The sequence below is a fragment of the Ammospiza nelsoni genome, chromosome Z (assembly GCF_027579445.1).
Source record: "Ammospiza nelsoni isolate bAmmNel1 chromosome Z, bAmmNel1.pri, whole genome shotgun sequence".
In the NCBI taxonomy this organism is placed as follows: Eukaryota; Metazoa; Chordata; class Aves; order Passeriformes; family Passerellidae; genus Ammospiza; species Ammospiza nelsoni.
Window position 1 is genome coordinate 77,968,075 of NC_080669.1, and position 22,189 is coordinate 77,990,263.

At 41.3% G+C, this 22,189-nt stretch overlaps 2 protein-coding genes across 3 annotated transcripts in view; both read left to right on the forward strand.

Moving 5' to 3' along the window:
- ZFR (zinc finger RNA binding protein) overlaps positions 1-2,603 on the forward strand; it is a 46,798-nt gene extending 44,195 nt beyond the window's left edge. For both annotated transcript variants that reach the window (XM_059492050.1, XM_059492051.1), the window contains exon 20: positions 232-2,603. In XM_059492050.1, coding sequence (XP_059348033.1) covers positions 232-411 — 180 coding nt within the window. In that variant the 3' untranslated portion in view covers positions 412-2,603. The remainder of the gene's footprint in view (positions 1-231) is intronic.
- Positions 2,604-14,137: 11,534 nt separating this feature from the next.
- Positions 14,138-22,189, forward strand: part of MTMR12 (myotubularin related protein 12) — a 33,071-nt gene continuing 25,019 nt past the window's right edge. The window contains exons 1-2 of the mRNA XM_059492884.1: positions 14,138-14,293; positions 22,045-22,099. Of these exons, the coding sequence (XP_059348867.1) occupies positions 14,138-14,293; positions 22,045-22,099 (211 nt within the window). The remainder of the gene's footprint in view (positions 14,294-22,044; positions 22,100-22,189) is intronic.

Sequence of the window (22,189 nt, forward strand, 5' to 3'; positions counted from 1 at the left end):
GCCCAGAGGCCCAAACACAAGTACATTAAGCTAAGATGCTGCACTTACAAAAGCAGCAAAAGTGACATACACATTTTATTGTATTGATTTTGTTGGGAGAATGGAAAGATGGAATAATTAGAGCTAAGGGTAATATCTTACATCACTGATGTTCTTCCCTAATTGTTTGATATAGTGCTCAAAATGGATGTTTGTTTGTAACACAAGTGATTTTCTGTACTGTTTTTCTAGTTTGCGCTGAGACTCCTTGCGTTCCGTCAGATACACAAAGTTCTAGGAATGGATCCGTTACCACAGATGAATCAACGCTTCAACATCCATAATAATCGTAAAAGGAGAAGGGACAGTGATGGGGTTGATGGGTTTGAAGCAGAGGGAAAGAAGGACAAAAAAGATTATGATAACTTCTAAAAATGTTGGTCATCATTGCTAATATTGATGGTAATGAAAAGTCCATTTGTTGCCTTGCTTCTACTTCATTCATAATGATGTCTGTTTAAAACATCCAAAACCAGCTTCTGAATTAGATTTGGAAGAGAACAACTTAGCTCTTCTGTGAGATTCTGAATATTTTAATTGGATGTACTGTACAGACAAATTATGGATGGAAAGACTGCAAATGGAAACTTGTCATAGGAAAACACAGTTTTCCCTCATTGCATTTTCTTTAAATGTGTTGCTAAGTTTAGTATCTTTTCTTCTTTTTTTTGTCTTTTTTATTAACAAGTGCATTGTCTTCCTATCTTGACTGTATTTAACGCAGCATTTGTGCTTCTGTTGCTATGTGTATTTTGACTTTTTATTTAGGAGTATTTTTGTTTCCTTTGACACTAGTTGTATGAGTTACTTTGTGTTAGGTAGTAAAACAGTTCCCCTCCCAATTAATATTTTACAGACTTTTTTTTTCCTTTTTTTGTAAAGTGAGACTGCAGGATCATGTTTTTTTCTAAATGTGAAGGGGTTACAACACATAATTGTCCTGCCATTTGAGTGCTCAGAATTAAATGTTTTTGCCAATCTTGTGGCATTTGTCTCCTTAGTGTGATATAACGGTGTAATTAAGACAAATTTGTGTTAATCTAATCGAGTTTGCTGGTAGTTGTGCATTAGCAGTATAAAAGCTAATATATACAGTATGGTCTTGCAACAGTTTTAAAGCCGCTGCATAATTGATCAAAGATTTGCATGATGGGTTTTGGGTTTTTTTTTTAATAGAAGGGCTTTAAAAACTATTATCTTAGGTTAAATGCTTAGGTCTTTGTATGATTGACTTCGTGACATAGCAAGGCCAAAAATAACTTTCTGAATTTCTTTTCTCAACAAGCAAAGGTGGGCATTTTCCATTTAGACAAAGTTAGTCATTCTTTTCAGTCAGCTTTGTCAACGTGGTACTAATGCCTCTCAGCCCTTAAAATAAATGTTAGTCATATCAGTGCCTGTGAGGTTATTCCTTATATCTGTTCCTGTAAACTTTCTGTGATTTTTTTCAATAATTCAAATTTTAAAAGTGAAGTATTACTTAAAAAGTGAAGGTTATCAAAGAAAAAATCCCAGAAATTTATTTGCTGTGGCCATAGTGTATGCTTATGTCTCTTTCAACAATCTAAATATAGCAGTGGTGTAAGTAAAGTTACATCATACTGTTGATGTATGCTCTGGTACACAGGTGTGATTTGTTGTCACAGCACTACAGTGGAATACACAAATAAAAGTTAAAATTTATTAAACTACTAAAATTCATTACACACTGGAAACTGAAGTTTCACTTACTCTGTTAAATGTGTATTATGCTTTGTTGCAAACCCATAAAACAGATTAACATAGACTAACATTCCGGTAGCTACTTTATTGATGGCTGTAGGAGAGTGTCACATGTGACAAAGATGATTTGTTATTTCTGATACCGTTTATTAAGAAAAGCCCAACTTCTGTTCCATTTCAAGGTCGAATTTATCTTTGACCTTTTTAATAAGCAACTATTGGAGCAGCGGGCATGTTTCTGTTCCCAGCATCTACTGCTAACCAGTATGGGCCTATGGAATAAAAATACAATATTTTAGAAAAATAGAGGGAATCTAAAGACTTAAAAAAGAAAAACACTTAATAAAAGTGTTCTGCGAGCATCAGAGTGCAATTTTCAAGGGAGTGACTATAAGGGGTTAGCATATAAAAGTAAAGCTTTCTCATTGTAGGAAAGCTTTCTAAATAATTAGAAATACACAAAGCAGAAATGCTTTGAAGTTACTTTAAAAAAATTACACTCATTTTGTTGTCCAGCCTTCATGCATAGCTCCAAGCATATGCTTGTTCTAGGGGATATCTTGCTGCCATCGTGTCTAGTTAGCCATTACTATTTATTTTGAAAGCTACAGGTGCTATTCATGTGGCTAGTTCAACTCCATACCAAAGTTTCTTTCCTCATATGGCAAACTTGTCTATTCAGGAATGTGACCCTAAAATATAGGATTAAAAAGGTCAAAGATGTATTTTAGATTTTCTGTATTTTTGTTCTACTGGCTTTTAGCTCCTAACCAGTTTCTGGATCTTTTGAAATATTGTATACTTAAAGTGATTCCACATTAAATATGAAGCTGTGACCATGATTTTTGTGCTGTGTGGTGAAAGGTGAATTTGCAGTTTGTTTCTGGTGTTCGTGCCCATTTTAATGGATAACTTCTGACACTTGTTAACGAATCCATGAATGTAAAAACAAGGTTTTCAAAAGTACAGACCTAGCTTTGACTTAAATACTACACGGTGCACTTTGGAAGGCAAAACTGACTAAATGAGCATTTTAAATACCCTGTGTTTTTGTAATACTGGTGGTTTACTAATAAGCAGTGTATACATTTTTTATTCTGCAGTGCTGTGTGTTAAATCCCACAATTACAAACACTGTAGTCGTCATTCACAAAAGGGAAATGTACACAGAAAGGATATTCCCCCTGATGGTCACTTTAGAGGAACAGTTTGTGAACATGTGAGCTGTTCTGTTTCAAAGCTTTTTTGAATTTTGACTTGTCTTCCTAGTCCATAAGTGTGTCCTGTCTGTGAGCAGTGTGGTTTCAGAGGGATCTGTGCATACAGACACTGGTAGAAATTAAAGTCTGTTAGCCATAGTCCATCAAATTCTTGCCCTTTTACAAAATTCTAGATGAACAGTTAAACTTGCAGAACTATTGAATATGATGCGTTCATTTGCAGCTTCTATTTTTAGACCTTTTACTGCTTAAAATTTTTCTGCCTAGAAAACTTCCAGCAGTTGGAATCAACTTTTTAAATATTCCTGCAAAAATGTGCATGCATATTTAACATTCTTATTGCTGGTTGAATATCTGCTGATCGTTAGTCTGCGAAGTAGTCACACAGTGCCAAATTAATATTCAAACAGATTTGAATAGCATAAAGAGATAGCTGGTCTTTTTGGGAAAGAAAAAAAATCAAAGGAGTGTTCTCTGTGGATTAACTACAGCAGTTTTGATTTATATCCAAATGAAAATCAGACTTCCATTCTATAAATATCTGTATTCTTACATTTTCTTCCACTTTTTTCTCTTGCATTATGAAAGTCTGAGAGAAGCTTGCTGTTGTTTATTGAACTTTCTGATTGTTTGCAATTTGCATTTTAAGAAACACTGCCCTAATAATTCTCAACAAGTGTCCAGCTGCTACCAAGGGCAAAAGTCACTGTTCTTCAGGGACTGGAAGCTCTTGCTGGGGATGTTGACCCTGCACAGTGCACACCTTCCCACATGTCATGGTCCTTACACACCTGTATTAGTAAGGATCATCATTTGGAAAGATCTTTCACACCTGTGTTTTCTTAAACTTTTGCAAAGCCATGGCTGCCAGTATTTATTGCAGGGTAGCTTAAAGCTACCAGCTTGTAGAGGCTCAGCCACTAGCTTAAATACTTTCATATATATTCTGCATCAGTCCTGTTTGAGGTTGATACCTTGCATCACAATAAACATAGGATGGCATCAAGAAACCTTTGTGGATTTTGTAAGTTTTCTGTAATTAAAAATCTAAGACTGCAGAATGGAGTTACTGACCAAGAAAAAATAAATTTTTTTTTTCTACAGTAAAAAAGTTACTTTAAAAGTGAGACAAAAAGGCCTCTTGTTCCAACACGAGAATCACAAACCTTGCTTGTTATATCACTTCCTTTGTTTCCTTTTCTGCATGCTGTATTGTGTTTGTATCAATAGTATGCATATATAATCAAACTGTATAAAACAGCCTTATCACAGACTTTACTTCTGGCACACATTTAAGTTTGACAGTAATTTTCTGGTTATACAAGTTAATGAACAACGTGGAAGAGATGAAGGTGCCTGAATAGAGGAGTTTACTACATATTAGACACTCCTGGGCTATGTGCTGCTACAAAAGGGGGTGGGTTTCATCAGAGGTGCAGGCCCACAGTTGCCAGTCCTACATGGATATTGCAGCATGGCTTAGGATGTTGTAAATGTCACTGCTTAGGTAACTACTTCATATTTTCACGTGAGAGAAAAGTCAGGTACATCCAAAAACTGGAGCCTAAGAGTAATCCAGGATGTTGCCACTATAGTCATGTGAAACTGCAGCTTCAGGAAGGTGGGATAATCATGGTGGTATCAGCAGTAGAAGGTGCTTGTCACAAGAAAAGTGTGATAATTAAATGCCATCCCACCTTCTACCAATAACTTCAATAATTTTTTTATTTGTAAATGGAAAGGGAAGAAAATACAATAGAACAGACTTTTCTGTATTGTCAGGAAGGGACCTACAGTCCATTATCCAGTCACTTGCCTGCCCATTCAGGGCAGGCCAAGTTCCAGCACGTTGCTAAGGGCACTGTCCAGATGCTTTTGAACACTGACAGACTGGGCACCAACCACTTCCCTAGGAAGCTGTTCCAGTGCTTGACCACCCTCACTTTATAGAAATGCCTCCTGATGGCCAGGAAAGCTCTCCTGGTGCAGCTGTGAACTGCTCCCTCCTGTCCTGTCCCAGGATTACAGGGAGGAGAGCTCAGCACCTCCCTGTGCCCTTCCCCTCTTCAGGAAGCTGCAGAGAGCAGTGGGGTCACCCTTCATCTCCCTTTCCCCAAACTGGACAAGCCCAAGTTCCTCAGCTGCTCCTCACAGGAAGTTCCTTCCAGCCTTCCCACCAGCTCCTTTTCCCTCCTCAGGATGCACTGGAGGACCTTCCCCTCCTTCTCCACCTGCAGGGCCCAGCAGGATGAGGCCACCCTGAGGCTGAGCCCAGGGGCCCATCCCCTCCCTGGGCTGGGCTGTGCCCTGCTGGGAGCTCTGGGATGGGCTCTGGCTGTGCCCTGCTGGGAGCTCTGGGTTGGGCTCTGGCTGTGCCCTGCTGGGAGCTCTGGGATGGGCTCTGGCTGTGCCCTGCTGGGAGCTCTGGGATGGGCTCTGGCTGTGCCCTGCTGGGAGCTCTGGGTTGGGCTCTGGCTGTGCCCTGCTGGGAGCCCTGGGTTGGGCTTTGTCCTTGGGGCTGCCCGGGCACTGTGGACCCACGCTGAGCCCAGCACCAGCCAGCCCCACCTTCCTCTGCAGCTGTCCAGCCACTCCTCTTCTACTTCATCCTTGTGCTTGGCATCACCCCATCCCAGGTGCAGAATCCAGCATCTGAACTTGGTAAATTTCCTTCCATTAGAAAAAGCAGGATGGGAACAAAACCAAAAAACCAATCAAGAAAAATGGCAACAGAAAGGTCAGAACTAATTAAATAGGTCCAACTCAAGAAATAAGATGGGGAAGGCCATTAGAGAGCTACAAATCAAAAGTAAAAAAGGAAAAAAAATACATCAATACTCAACAACAATCAGCTCCAAAAACAGTGTAGGAAATCAAAGAGAAAAGCTCTGTTTCATCAGAGAGCATGATTGGCCACTCATGCAGCAACTGCAGCACTCCACAAAAACATAGAAGAGAAAAGAAGCTCCAGGTGATTAAGGAGTTTAAGACTGAAGTGATTTAGGCCAGTGGAACTGAGGTGTTAAATATGTTACATTCCATATACAGCAAGTGAGCTGTGGGAAAAGGTGGAGGAAAAGCTGAAGAGTTTTTACTGACTTTCCATGCAGCTCTCCTGCTTCACAGACAAAACTACATCTGGAGTCCATGCTTTGCTCCCTTGCCGGTGAATGGAGAGTGTTCGAGAGTGTCTGAGGACACTTCTCCACACACTTGCAAAAACCTAAGTGAATGCTCCACAGCCAAAAAGAAAAGTGAGGCTTTATGCGCCAAATCCTCAGGGCTGTTTGAGGCGTCCCTGTGTGCTCCCAGCAGCAGAGAGCGCTGTGTCCTCAGCAGCAGCTCCCGCTGGAAAGCCAGAGCTCGTTCTCACCTTCCTGTGACAAGCACGAAGGTTGGAAAACTGTGATGTTTTAGCTATTACAGCGTTCCTCTCTATTGCTAAAGTATGCATTTTAAAATAATTTAAAAATAATTCTTTAACGATGCACCAAAGTCTTCGTGGCAGCAAAACCCCAAATAAAATTTGCTAGTGATTTAGAAGACAGCAGTGGTTAGAAACAGCCAGGACTATATCCTGAATAAATTAGAAGTAAATACTTTAGGGGTGTAAAGAAATTACACAAGACAGAGTAGGCATAGCAGAAGGAAGAAGAGAGACTCGATTTTGAGTCACTGAGGGCTGCAAAGAAGAATTTTGCAAAGTAAGGATTCCCAGTGAGGAAGGCTACCTGAGAAAGAGGTTATTAAGGGGGAGTTGATAAAATGTGTGTCAAAAGACTTTATCTGGCAAATTATTGAGAACAGGAGGAGAGGAGCACCTCAGATAAAAATCTTATGTGAGGAGGTAGTGTGTGGTTTTCCTTTCTTGTATCCATTTCTTAAGAAACTTCTTGCAGCTGCTGTCAGGGGTGATTTCAGGGCAATAGATTCAGGATAAGCATTCCTTACATGACAGTGGTAAATCATAAATCAGGATTCTGCATGCTTTAACTAACGTCTCCAGCAAGTTCTCCAGTGTATCCAAAGGCATAAGATGAGCCAATTTACAAGCTATGGGACCAGATCAGAGCTCCTGTTACAGGAGTAGCCAGGGCTGAACTGTTTTCCAAGAAGCAGTGATGCATTCAGAGAACACAGATCTTAAACCCAATGGTTTGGGACAAAGTCCATGCAATAAAATTCCGCCAGTCCACTGCTGGTTTATATATTCTCCCTGAGGAAAAGTCCCTCTACAAATTTCACCCACACACTAGGAAAAAATAAATTTAAAATAACTTATTTCCATAGAAAAACTTGGAGTTCTGGAAGGGCAGGTGATTTCTGAAATCCTCAAAAAAAAAAAGTTTCCAAATACACCTCTGACATTCAGGCATGGCATTGCCATATGGATATCAGCACGAATATTTTAATTCTAGCATAAATACATTTTAATTCTAGAAAGTTTGGTCAAGAAACTTTCCAAGAGCCTGAATATAAAAACCACAGAAATTGCAAAGAAAAATATTCTGTTAAATCAGAAGCATTTGCTAACAGGGATACATGGATTTATGAGATTTCTTTTAAAAATTTACTGCTTCTATAAAGTTTGCTGCTTCAAAGACTTGTTTGTCCTAGCCAAATAGAAGTGTGCCTTGCTTAGACAACGGCCTTTTTGAAGTCAGGGACAGTAAAGGGAAGCTTCTAGAATCATGTTTGTGTTTTGCCATGAGTTTCTGCTAAAGAGCATGTAGCCTTCCTGCAGGGGTAGGTTTGTGCCTGCTTCTCAGATTATCTGGGCTGGATTTTTTAGTTGCCACAGTTGTATGGGAGGTGGGGATGACAGCATGAGCTGGATGGCTTCTTTCATTACCTGACATCCATGATTACTGAAACACACGCATTTTGCATTAGGAAATCAAAGCCAAGAGTAAGTCAAGGGCCTGGTGGGCAAAGTAAAACCAGCACATTTTCTCACTGCGGTCATGCACTGGATACAATTTTCACTGGTAAAGGAAAGAACAGAAGAGCCAGGACACAGCTCTTCTAAGGTAAAAGAAAAGAGGTAAAAGCTTTCAAGTCTGTATGTGTCCTTCCTAAAGAGAAGAGGTAACTGTGTAGGCCTCATAATGAATATTTCTCCCCATGGATATGCTAGAACTGACCCATCCTGTACCCTGTAATTCGGACACTGGATGGGTCTCACTAGCTTTGCTTTGCTTCTCCTCATGCCCAGCAGGAAGAGTCCTGCACAAGAGCAACTATTTAACTAGATGGACCAGATTCCTAGCGAGTGACAGACAGCTGGACTTCTTTCCCAAGGACTTTTCATCTGCATTGCATTTGGAGAAATTACTTGGGAAGAACGAACCAGGGCTGCCCAAGGACACCTTGGCAGATTTTTTCCTCCGCCCAGCTTAGGGACAATCAATTGGAAGCTGAATGTTGGTTTTTTTTCTTTTGTGGGATTCATTCCAAGACAGAAGGGTCAATTCACATCCTTTGATATCAGAAAGGCCACACTTAAATTTATCAGTCTTGTTATTTACGAGCTCATGATCCTTGGACCTCTGTTTGCACTGCAGATTTAGAAGAAACAAGGGTGAGAGGAGAGCCCTGATGTAATTTTGCCTCACATCCAGCCATGGTGTAGGCTTTTTCTTGATGCAGATGGGGTTTGGCTCACCCTTTGTGTACTGCTAAGGATAAGAAATACCCAGCCTGAAGTAATTTCTGTTCACAGCATTTTGGAGAATAAAATAAAGTTCACCACGTGACAAAGAAGTTTGTGTGTGTGCCCACAAACAAGTAATTGTGTTTGCCTCAAAATAGCTAAAAAAGGTAGGGAACTTCCCTAACCCTTGTATTCTTGTTTGTGACACCCATGCTTTCCTGGGTGAGTTAGAGTTATTAAAAAATTACTCACTTCCTCTTCTCCCACTTGTAGCTATTAAGAGAAGGTGATTTTGTTATTCGATGTGAGGTGCTTTGTTCCCTGAGTTTTCACAACTCTCACAGCAATATTTTGTTTTCCATCTTCAAGTTTAGAACATGTAATTCCCAGCTGCATCTCTATGGCTAAAGTAAGCACTCTGGTCCAGGTTGTGTTCTCAGCAGTTAATGCCTCTGTCCCGCTCTCCAAGGTGTAGTTGTTAATTTGATCTTGCACTCTTTGTGGATATTTTGGAACTGTATATCCCAAATGGCAGATGAACCTCCCTGGTTAGAATGGTTAGGAAGGTTAGCTCTGGAAGGCCCTGGTAGAACAAAAACATTCAGTAATTAAGGGATGGACACAAAATGGCACTGGTCTGTATTGCTACCCCTGAAGGAAGTGCTGTTTGCCATCTGAGTCACGATGTGTGGCCATGTGGGACATCCCAGATGGTTTTACTTAAGAAAAAAATTGCATCTCTTCAACCACCTTCTGCAGGAACTGGGCACATAGTGTCTCAGGACTGAGACGTGGGATGGAACAGGAAACAGAGCCAGATATTTCAGCTGAGGAGAGCTAGAGTAGATCTGCTTTCCCTTTACCCAGAGTGATTAGGTTCTCACAATGAGGAGTAGAAAACTGCTTAAGAAATTTAATCACACAACGTCCAGTAGAGAAAGACCACTGCAACAAAGATAAAACATAAAAGGTTTATATAGGACAGCATTACACAATCTCTGACCATATACTTCAAAAATGGGCTCATTGCAAAGGTGACCGACTGCAATCTGAACCAAGTTCAGAAAATAATTCCAAAAGGACACTGAAAGTACTGGAAAATGAAAATGTCACTGTGAGTACAGTATTAGAAGTAGTGTCTGAGAGCGGACCCCTTTTATGGTTTTTGTTGTTGTTTTCTTCTTTTAGAATTGTCTTAATTTGTAGAAAGCTAACATTCATGACTTTTCACAGAAAATTCTCTTAGCCTGTATAAAGCAGAGGTAGCTGCTGGCTCTCTGTAGACTGATTTGGTGACCTTCTCCCAGAGGACATCTCAGTACATTCCTAATTTCTGACTTTTTTCCCTGCTAGCTCCCAGTAATCTGACTTCCAGCTTCATCTTAAGTCTTCTTTATTTCTTGGATACTGATTTCAGCCACTTTAGTGTGTTGTCTTAAAATGCTAAAGTCCTAAACTGAGTTACTTAATTGAACAGTACAAATATTAGACCCAGCATGCATGGCAGACCTCTGTAGACTCGAGGTAAATCCAACACTTTTGGGACAGCTCCTCCCTTCTGAGCTGCACACAAGCATCTGCAAGGCTCTGTGAAATGTCAGAGTAATGTATGGGTACACCAGAAATACCCAGATTCGCACACCTAAGTGCAGTTCCTCTGGTAAGGCCCTCAAAAATGTGAAAATAAAAAAAATCAAACTGTACACACAGGTAGATTTTCTGAATAGAAAGATCATGAAACCTTGACAAATGGCAATTGTTTGAGATCCTCTTTTGAGATGGTACTTCAAATTCTTTACCTCTGTCACCACTGGAGTTGCATGTACTAAAAGGAGCCATGATGAGAGTTCAAAGGGGAGCACAGCTGCAGATTCCTGCCTCTGATTTACCACTCTGTAATGGGAGTTATGCACACCTGTGACTTTGCAGCTCTGCAGCACAGCAAAGACTCCCTCTATTTTCTTCAAAAAGAGGAAATGGGGAGTAGAAATTAGACGTAGTCATGCAAGTTTGCTCAACACTCATGAATGGCTTTAAAAGTTCACTACATCTGTCCTACCTATACCAAAGCACCCACAACACACACTGGCCTGCAACCCTTGAGTATCCAAGCAACCTTTGCACTCTCCAAGGCACTGAGATTTACAAAGGCCCAGGCTTAGAAAAGCTGAAATGTGATACAAAGAGCTGTGTTCAGTGATCTTCACCAACTGTGCTCCAGATCCTGCCTAGGATATCCTTATCCAGGATACTTTCCATAGCCAAGGAAATGCTGACAAGGAGGACTGCCACAAAGAAAAATATGAGATACCACTTGCAGATAAGAGGATCACTGAAAGAAAACTGCTAGAGAAACTGCAAACAGCTCCTTGTGTCTCTCTTCCATCAGCTGTTGTGCCACCGAGCCTGGGCACAGCTGAGAATTCAGCCCAAATAATTTTTCAAATTAATAGCCTGTGAATTTTTTAAACAAAGTAATCTGTCTTTATAGAAAGAGTAGAGCTGGTCAGTGAGTTTCCCTCCGGCAGGCAGCATTAAATTCTGTGATTATACTTCTAGAAAGAGAAAAGTATCAATATGAAATGGCAACAGTTAAATGCCATATATTCTTCACCCACTACAGACAATCTAGAACTTGGCTTTAAAAAGTTGTACTGTTCTACATTTGCATGATTGCCATTGATTTACATATAAAATTGAACAAAAGTAAATTACATTATTCGATAAGCTCTTTTTCTTTTTAATGGATTGAACTCACTGGCAGCATGGAACAACACTTCCCATTTAGAAGAAACATGGGAAGACCTATCCTACTAATACACCATTCCAGGAACTTCAGTTTGTTGCAGAAATTTTATTTTAAAAGTCTTTATGAGTGCAGAGAGCAATCCCAAACGATTGAACATCATTGAACTGTCTTATTTCCTCATTGGTATGGAGCAATTGGGAACAACACAGAGTGACAATGCTGAAGAGGGACCGTATTAAAACGACAAAAAAGTAAGCATGTAAATACATAGATGAGAGGCAGTAGAGGACTATAGGGGGAGTGTAAAGACAAGGAGGGGAAGGAGAGCACTTTGAAAGGCCAACTTCAGCCTGGCCAAGCTGAATTCCTGAGGTGCTCTGAGCACTGGACAGTCTTAACAAGGAATTTACTTGCTGCCCCCATTGCCTTTAGAAGGAACCTATTTCCCTCCAGTGTCTGCAGGAAGAATCTACAGAGATGAGGCAGCTGGGCTGAAGTTGGCTTTTGTGAGTACTCCCCACAGATGCTCCAGATTTTAGAAAGCTGGCCCTTTCAGATGCTAATGTTCTTCTCTGAATTAAGTTAACTTGCGATAGTTTTATTTCTGCCATTCCAGAAAAGATGAACTAAGGGGGGATCCAAATCTGGCCCCCAAATTCTAGCAAAAATGCTTCAAATCCCTTCTGCAATGGGTTCGCTCCCACACATTTTGCATCCTGGAGAGCAAACCCCAGGATGAAGCACTCCCTGTTCATCCCATGCTGACCATGTGGGTATTTTGCTGATAGAGAATAGCAGTTCACTCAGAGTTTTTTTTTATGTATGTCTTTTTTTCATGACAAGATGAAGAATGAATTCCCATGTGCTGTGTGGGAATTAAGGCTCCTTTTGCACTTCCGATCAGAGTTAAGACTCTGGCCTAGTGTCAAAACATCCCTTCCTCTTTGAAAAATGCTATGTCAGTAAGTAGCTGATTTTTGCTTTAGTGTGCTGTAAACCTCAAGGCGTGCTGTGGTATTCACATTATTCCCACTCTAAATTCAGGTATTTTAAAAGACTTTTTTAACATGTAATTCTCTTTCTTTAAGTACTTAATACACTGGAGAGCACAGAGGTGGTGTCCCACATTTCCCCTCACCCTGGTTTGCACCAGTTGAATCCCATGGGGTGTACTTTTGACCTTTGCAGCTGAGGTCAGATGCGACATAAGGAATGATGTGGAAGCAGCTGTGGAGAGAAACATGAGAGCTCTTCAGCATGGGATCCCATAGCAGGACAGCCTTTGTTGTAAAACTATTAATGAAAGCTAATCTCTGGGTTGTTTTGAGCTTTTTTTCCAGAGAGAAGGTGATTAAATCCAAAGGACTTCTCATTCCTTGACTCTGAAAACAGGGAAATAGCCTTTATTTCTGAATTGAAACAGTCCCTCTATTTAACTTTTATAAATGCTGTGTTATAAATATGTAACCTTTTTTCTTCCTGCTGTAGTTTTCCTAGGTCTGGGTCTGGAGCAAGGTAAATAAAGTGAAGTATTAAAACAAAAAGTGGGGGGAAATGATAGGGAAAGTGCTTATCACTAATGTTTGAAGGAACTGTTGATATTCACGTCCTATGGTCTACTGGAGTTTGTAAAGTATGTTTTATTTTTGTAAAAATATTTCCATAAAGTCAACTCTGCACGAATTGTCTCCTGGGTTACCATTTGCCATTTGAATTGCTGGGTAGTCTTGCTGCATTGCCACAGGCCGTTTACACTATTTGCATTGTTCTGTGTCCATATAAAAATGAGGCTTTTAAAAGTAACCTACATACCAGTTAAACCTGGTGTATATTTACAGCTCTGATTATACAGTGTTCAAAGATGACATTCCAGGGAGGCCGTGGCTGTAACACATTAAATAGGCATTGGGCAGAGGACTTCTTGAGGTATCAAGAAGTATCAGCAGTCACATTTTAGAGGGGTTTGAGGATTATTTAATGGAAAGTGTGTTTTATGTCATTTTTCTTGCACTTCTCCTGCCATAAGTAACACTGCATATCGATGCCTTGTTTAGATTTTCCTTAATGCTGAGTTGCCTTTGAGTGTGTACAGATACAACACAGGCATTTGGCAGCTGAGTGAGAAACAGTGCAATAGATGAGTTAAACGAAGTTTATATGCGATGCTAGGAATAAAGTCTCTGCTGTGAGGGGGGTAAGGCAGTGGCACAGGTTGCCCAGAGAGGCTGTGGATGCCGCATCCCTGGCACTGCTCAAGGCCCGGCTGGATGGGGCTTGGAGCAACCTGGCAGAAGGTTCCCCTGCCCACAGCAGGGGAGTGGATCCAGATGAGCTTTAAGGTCCTTTACAACCCAAACCATTCTGCGATTTTATGACTCTGTGGAAGCGACGGCTGGGTCAAGGAACAGGCCAGGAGCGGGAGGTCCCTGCAGCTACACAGAAAGGTACGTGGTTTCCCCGAAACTGAGAGAGCGGCGGGGGATCCCCGTTGGCTCCAGAGCCCTGTTGGCTCTGTCCTCAGCCCCGCAGGCCGAGGGCAGAGCTGGGCAGAGGTGTGCGGAGCATTCGCAGGGCATTTGCGGGGCATTACCCGGGCACCCCGGACACCCCAGACCCCCGCGGGCGCTGAGGGCGCGGGCCACGCCCCGTGAGGGCGGGTGCGGCTGGGAGGCGGTGCCCAGCAATGGCCGGCGCCGAGCGGGGCCGCGGCTGGGGCCGTGGCTGGGGGCGGGCATGGGCGGTGCCGGTTCCGTGATGCGGCTCGGCGTCGCCGCGCTGCCGGGGGATCGCTCCTTCCGCTGCCTCCCCGCTCGGGGCAAGCGTTGGGAGCCGCCGCCGCGGGCCGGGGCCATGTTGGGCGGCGGGGCCAGGGCGTCCAAGCCGTCCTTCGTGTCGTACATCAGCCCGGAGGTGCGGGGCCGGGCGGGCGGGCCGGGCAGCTCGGGCACCCCGGCCGGGAGCTCGGGGCGCGGGGCGGGCGGAGCGGGGCCGGGGCGCCAGGGTTAGGGCTGGGGCTGCCGCCGGGCACTGCGGGGCTCAGCCTGCCTGGGCTGCCCTGAGGGTGAGCGGCGAGGAGAAGAGCTTAAAAAATAGAGCTGGGTGGTCAGCGGAGTTGTTTCTGTAAGCCGCGGCCAGGTGTGGGGCTGCGGTTGTTCGGCCCGTAAGGTGGGACTTTCCGAACCTGTTGTTCTTATTGTCCCTGAACAGCATTACTTCACGTTCTGGTCGGTGAGCTCCTTGCTCTCAGTTCCGCCAGTGGAAAGCGCTGGATATCCTTCCTTAACAGCTCCGTGTTGAATTCTTGGGAGTGTGTATATTTCTGTGTGTATCTTTGGTATTGTTCTGCCTGTTGTCCGTTCACTTATTTGTCGAAACTTATGTTGACAGTTTGATCAAAGTTACCTTAGGCTCGGTTTACTGAGGTCATCTTGTTAGCGCATGGTATTAGGTCAGTATTGTTTTTCTGTATTCCAGCATTTTTATTCCTGGTAAACAGCTGTTTTCTAGGAAAAGCATTTGATGGCTATTAGCCATAAGTGTTGGGATTTTTCCCCTCATAGCTCTTTGTAATCTGTGTCAACCTGATTCTTCTTAATTGTTAATTCTCTTGAGAACTTCTTAAGGAAAAGATTTTTGTCGATCTTGTTAGTAAGTGCAGAGTCTGTCACTGATAGGACCTTGGTGAATCTGCTGGTTTTATTTTGCATTTGATCTGAAAGAAGATTAAGAGTTGTTATGGTCAAATTCAGCTGTGGCATTTAAAACTTATGTCCTTAGTTGGTGATAGCAAATCCAGTTTTTACATGTTTTTCACACCCTGTGTCTTGTAGTTTCATCAGTTTACTTTGAAAGTTTTATCTCGTTCTTGTATTTCCAAGTGCAAGCAGATGGAAATGATGGGTACAAGTGTTTCTGGAGTCAGCAAATACATCCCTGACGAGGTCACTTTTTCACCTTTGGAAAGTACCTCATACAAATATACAGGGAACTGGATTTTGTGAAGGAAACAACTTTATTTGTTAGGTTTACTGGAGGACATTTCACCATTTAAATAAGTGTGGTGTATGACAAAAGCTTGCTAGAAAAAATGGCTGGTTGAAAAGAGCACAAGTAAATATATACATAGTGCAGCAAGATGGCAAACAATAAAGAATACTTTAATTTGATTTTAAGTGCAGTGATGTAATGCTTCTAATATGATCCTGATGGCTGCAGGAAGAGTAACTAAAGTGTGTAACACTGGAAGGTGAGGCTCTTGATGAAATACCCTGATTCAGTAGACATTGGTGTCATTAACTCTTTACATGTTCTTGCTGCTTTTACATGTTACACTTAAATTTAAGAATTTAACTTACTCTTGCAGCAGGAGGTTTGTGTTATAGATGTGACTTCTGCCATAGGATGGATATCTATTTTGTTCCTTCAAAGACACAGTGAAACTGAGGTCTGATGTGATTAGCAAGTAAAGCAAGTCTGACTCTGCTGTTGACAGCTGTTGACTGCCTTAATGGTTACACAGGAAACTGAAGACTTTAGTGGCTTTTATGAGGATTAAAAATAAAATTTTAGGTATGTGATGAAACCTGTGAGGCTATTTTGGTGTCTAGTAAAAGCCTGTTTATTAAATATCCTAAAGTAAGCAGAAATGAGCATCTCTCACAGTGCTGTGTGAGAGAAAAACAACTTTGTGAACTCAGGTTTCCTGTGCAAGTTAACTTCCATGTAGTTGAGTTTTAAAAGGAACTAATTCCTTTTGGGAAAGTGGAAATTCTGATTCCTTCTATCTGGAGCATAGTTGGGTTAACTGGGAGCGTTCATCAAGGCATTTTAACTTCCAGGTGCTCAGGGAAGAAGTACTGGCAACAGGTGTGGTGCTTCCTCTGGCAGCCCATGTCAGAAGGTGGGAAACAGCAGTTCAGGGACTTGATGAACTTGAGATTTCAGTTGTGTAGGATTGGAATTAATGGTGGACTTCTCCATGAATTTGCAGAGCCTTGCCTTGAATCTTTTTTCACTTCCAGCCTGAGGCAAGATTTCCAATCAACCACTATGCAGTTCAGAGCAGTAGAGTCCTGTTAGCTGTAGCCCTCCCTTGCGTGCTCCTGTGGCCTCGTCCAGGTTTGCTTGGGAGGCTGTTTCAAGGCCTTAAACTGCTGCTTCCAGGTTAGGGGAGCCCTGCAACAGGGAAATTAACAGGTAGAGCTGAGTTTTGGTTTAGTCCCACCTTGTTTTAGTCCCATTTTCAGATACCTGAGGGACACAGTAGGCAATATTCTGAAAAAGAAAATGAAGTCAGCTTTAAGCTGCTGTGTGTGCTGATTTGAATATAAAATGAATCAGGAACTCTATTCCTGTTCATATATGACCAGATGGAAGCAAGGAGTGAAAAGAAAATGCTGGTTTTTAAAGAAACAGAAGTAATTTTTGCTGTGAAACCCCAAAATGTCTGGAAAAACAGTGTTTTTAACATCTGACTAAATATAACCTAGTTAGGCTCTGCTGTATGGAACTGCAAATCAATCAGTGGTCTGTTGAGAGTGAGACCGTAGGATGTTGATATTAATGACACACTTCCCCTCAGGACAGACTTGGCTACCCTGCAGGAAGTGGGGTGAATACTAGGGTATAAAGTCAATGTTTTGACATTTCAGATCACAGGCTCAGAATATGTGTCTGTGGAGACAGTGAAACAAGGACCAGTGAATTACTTCATGATTTCTAATTCTTTCAGACTTTGAGAACTGAAGTTATTTACAAGTCAAACAAGCTAGATTGTATTTTCCAGTAAAACTTAATTTGCATAAAAAATTAGATTTCAAATTTCGTTTCAAGCTCCAAGTTGGTATTTTTCCATGCATTCTTTAAAGCTAAATCCTTCATATTCATTCTTATGGGATGTTTTTTCCTATGTTAGCCTTTAAGCTATGGAAGAAGTTCTTCTGCTTCATGCTGCTTGTCTCTGAAATCTGGGCTACACCACAAACTGCTGAGGGTAACTTCCACGCCTCATGTCTCTCAGATCCTGCACTGTTCTTAGCTCATAAGCACTGTGAATACTTCTTGCTTGTAAATCCCGGTACGGTATTGTGATCAGTCTTAAAAACATACGTCCCTCCTTCAAAACTGGGGTGGTGGAATTGAAGGGGGAAATAAGGAATAGAGTGCGTGGACAGCTGGGCTGACATGGGGGAAACCAGGTGTTGATGTCAGAGGAGATGGACAGGACAATGTAAGGAAAGAGGAAAGGACAAGAGATGAAACAGTTGGGGAAAACATATGCTATGATCTAATAGACTTCTGGATGAGGCAGCTGTGAAAGGAAGGAAAACAAGCAGTTAGAGGTTATTCTCAGCAATGTTATTCAAGTGTAGTAAGCATGTGCTGTGGGTTGTATGGCATACAACATGGGATTAGGCTTGTTTGGCTAACAAAGAGTCCTTCAGAAGGTACCAGGTATGTAATGTGGTTTGTTTCTGGATGCAAAGTAGATACTCAGCATTTGCATGGGTGTTTCCTCTTTTGCATGGAGTTTGAGTGGAGCTGTTCCATCAAAGTTTATTTTAGTCAGGAGCACTGTATTCACTTGTTGGACCACCACAACTGATTTGCAGGTCTTTTGGTACACAGTTTGACTTTCACAACTGGTAACTTTCTTAAGTATATATTTATCTTTATCTCACCCATCTTTTTAGTGAAGCAAACACAAAAAAACCAGAGGCTCGTAGCAAACCTCACCAGGATGTAGGTCTTCCCTGCACAGAACTTACTTGTGGAAAACTATATAAAAGCATCAAAGTGTTCAGTGTTCTTGCAGCACTGTCAGCTTTGAAAGCTGTCAGATGTTTCAGACCGTACCCTTGATAGCCTGGAAGTGATCACTTGCTCCTTCATTATTTGAATCTTTCAAACATATTTTCTCAGCATATTTAGTAAGTCTTGTTTTTCATTTGTGGAATTACCTGTAGTGCAAATGTCCAGCTGTGGATCAGTGGAAGCATTCCTGTGGGGTGAGGTAGGTTCAGAGTTTAGTTTGAAGCAGCAGGCTGTGTGCATGGTGTCTCTGCTGAGGCTGATGAGCAACATCCAGTATCAGTAGGTACATATACGTATATCTGTATGTCAGTGATGATGAAAAAAACCCCAAAGAGATTCTCTTATCAACATCTGGATTCTGGCATGCAGGGCATGTTTTTCTCTCTTTACTTATTTCCAGTACACAGTTGTTTACCTTCCTGTGGAGTGAGAGGAATTGCTTTCAGTTGTGGTGACACTGTAGGACAAAAAGCAGAAGTAATTTGGGATTCCTTTCCTGCTCCAACCATAAGGACCCTGTTACGTTATATTAACTCGACCTTCTTATCCTAAACTCTTGCCTCACTTGTGCCGTCAGCACTTGGGAAAGACTTGTCTCCCCAGACAGGCTTGAGGAAAATACTTTAACCCCTTTAAATACACTTTTTCAGAGGAGAGTTGACTGTAGTCCCTGGATATTGCAAACTGTGCAGTTGTTCCTTATATTTGGTTAAAAAACAAGAAGAGAACTTTCCTTAAGGGAAGAAGTTTTTTTTCTTGTTTTCTGTTAGCAAGAAGGGGGATGTATTATGAATTAATTTGGTGTGACATGTCAGCTTGAAGTTTTGGCATAATTTGGTACTCTCTACTGTTAAAATTGATAATTAAAGGGCATTGCCATATTTCCTACCACCATTTGAGAACCTGGAATAAGGAATACAGCACAAGGTAAGTGCACAGGTGAGAAGCATCTGTTAGAAAGAAGTGTCTAAAGCCTTTAGAGGCTGAGGTTCTTGTATCAGAAATGTCAGAAACAAAGTTAATTTTCCTCATTTGCATGGTGTCCTGTGGGTGACTGCTTTTAAGTGTGGCTGGTAGTAGGGCTTCCCATTTGTATCTTAAGTAAGAAGTGGCAAAATGCTTCTTGGGGCGTTCAGAACAGGGGAGCTACAGATGAAAGGCTCTTTCTAGAGGTTTGCATGGCTTTCAGTGGTCACATAAGGAGACTACTTGCATGCTTAGCTCAACAAATGGTCAGAGGGTGAAGATTTCTGATGTCCAGATGTGTTCAGTAGCTTGCAGAAATGGGCAGGCTTACTTCTGCTGCTTCCCTTTCTTTGGTTATGTGCTCATCTGACCTGCTGATGAGCCAGTTCTGCTAACAATAGGCACTAACAATAAAACCAAATGTAGGACAAGTACATTCTTCCCAGCTGATTTTACCAATCAAATTACCTCACCCTGTTGTCAGACAAACCCAGGGATAAAGGAGTGAGTGGGTGACTGTGAAGGTGTGACTGATTAAAGGGGCATTGAGCATAATGAATTGAAACGGGCTCTTCAGTTAGTGGTAAGATCTGTGTTGCCCCAAAACTTGTATCCATTATAAAAATAAAACTGAAACAGAGCGGAGATGGCAGCTGAGTTTACATGTGTGTTCCTACACAACTTGAACTGACTCATAGTGAGTTAATTTTTCTTGCAGATCTTTACCTTCTCACTGAAAAGAGCAAATACAAAATGTGACAGTAGTAAAATCTAATGTATTTTCCTAGGAAAATGAGTGCAGCAGCATGGATTCTTCAGCAGCACTCATGGCTTGAAGTCTAGCTATCTCTTATCTACATGTATCATAACCACCTTTAATATGTTTATTGATTTACTGTGGGAATGTAAGTGTTGAATTTCAAATATAACTCTTCTGGAGACTTAACTCTTGGAGTCTGTTGAATGTTATAGGAATTCTGCCTATTAAAAGCCCTTCAGTGTCTGTAGGCTTTTTTCAAGAAAGTGAAACTGGATTTTACAAGGTGATTTCAGTGTTTGTGGTCTCTGATCTGCTGTGATGCAATTTGATTAAACTTCTAACTCCATTCAGAAGATAACCAATTTTAACTTGCAACCAGAAACTTGTAACCACTTGTTCAAGATTATTTGCTGTTGAAACCCGTTATAAAAGCTTCATTACATTTTAACAAATGGGTGTGAGCTCAAAGAACTTCTTTGGGGTCAGATTTTTTTTTTCTTCAGTTCTTCCAACACTAGCATAAGGTGGTACTCATGGCAGTAAGTATGAACAGTGTGTGTGCAGAACAGTAGTTATTACATTCTTTCTGGCATCTCCCAAAGCCAGAGGTGCTGGAAAAAGCACCTGGCTGGTATAACTGTTACTGTTCTGTGGGCGTGATTGTTGGCATGCAGTTTTCTGAGCAGTGTTGCATGTAGTTGGACACAAAGAGTGATTGTACAAGGCAGAGCTATTAAAGGCACTTGTAAACCCAAAATTTAGTTTAAAGCTACCATTGGTGAAGAGACCATGCTGGGGGAAGAAAAGGTGTATATATTCCTTCTCTGAATGCAGAAGTATTCAGGCTAAGTCATAGTAGCATTTTAGCTAACTTTTTACCTGACAAACCTGAGCTTTGAATAATATTACTTCTACAGCATCCACACTTAGACAGCAAAGGCAGCAAACGGGGGTTTGTTTTCTCTATTAGCTGTCAGCTGTAGTTATGGATTTCTTTTTTCACACCACTACTACTTTCATTTTGTAGCCTTCTTCTCTTTATGGCTATCTTGAACATCTCTGCTGTTCTCATGACGTGGTTTCCTGGTGGTTTTGCTGTGCAGCCTTCAAACTTAGTTCTAGGTCTTCTGAGTATGGAGTGCAAGTGTTTATATGAATGGCAGAGGCTGTTTATTTTTGTACTCTCAGGGGCTTTTGTTTCTCTGTATTTAATCCAGCAAAATTATTATTGCTTATATCTTCTTTTGATTCTTTTCCTTGAATTGGAGTAGCTGACTGGATGCTGGTGACAAACTAAAATTAGCTTGCTTACTGCTGTGCCCCTGGGGGGGTTTCCAGTTAACTAATGGTTTTCCAGAAAGACTCCAATGCAGGCAAAGTGATTTGGGCTTGGAGGAGGAAGTTCTGAACAGGCTGAGCAGGAAGGGTGTAGCATCTCCTCTAGTTTAATAGTCTTTTGGCCGGAGATTTTAGCCCAACTGTCAGTGCCTAAAGGCTAGAATAAGTGACACAAAGAAATTAATATGTTTGTTTTGGGCAATTTGGGTCCAAACTGAAGAATCTCCTGTCATCAGGTTTTACCTCTTTGCTCTGAGATCCTGAAATACTTTTCCATATAGTCATGTCAGTGCTGTTTAGGTAACTTTTGTACTTTGGTTGAAATGTATGTAAAAATCAGAAACAGGGAGTCGTGGATGAAACTTGAAAAACCGAAGGGTACATTAGAAACAGTAGCAAGTCATACATGGAACAGCTTATGATTGAGCTGGGAGATGGTGCTGTAATACTAAGTTTATGCTTATCCATTTAGGTGTGCTGAGAGAACTTAAAAAATATTGGTAATGTTTTATTTCTGTCTGTTGCACAAATAGTGCATTTTTTGTGTGTTCACAAATGCATGTAACTGACACTGTGGATGTCAAAACAATTACTTAGCAAATAGACTTCTAACATTAAGTGGGAAGATCAAATTGCAGACATAAACTCCTTTCATTTAGGAGGCTTTTTTCCTTAATTTTTATTTGCCAGGATGTGAGGAATTAAAGTGGGAAGGTGTAGTTCTTTACAGTATGTGTTGAAGGTATGATCTTTGCAAAGTAATAATTACTCTTTCTTTCTTTAGGAAATACACATAAAGGAACCCATAGAAAAGGAAGTAAATCCTCACTTACTGCCTGGTAACTGTTGTATATTACTAGTTTTAAGTAATAAAAATTAGTGATTAATGAATAATACTTAAATATTTCCATGTCTGCAGCAAACATTTC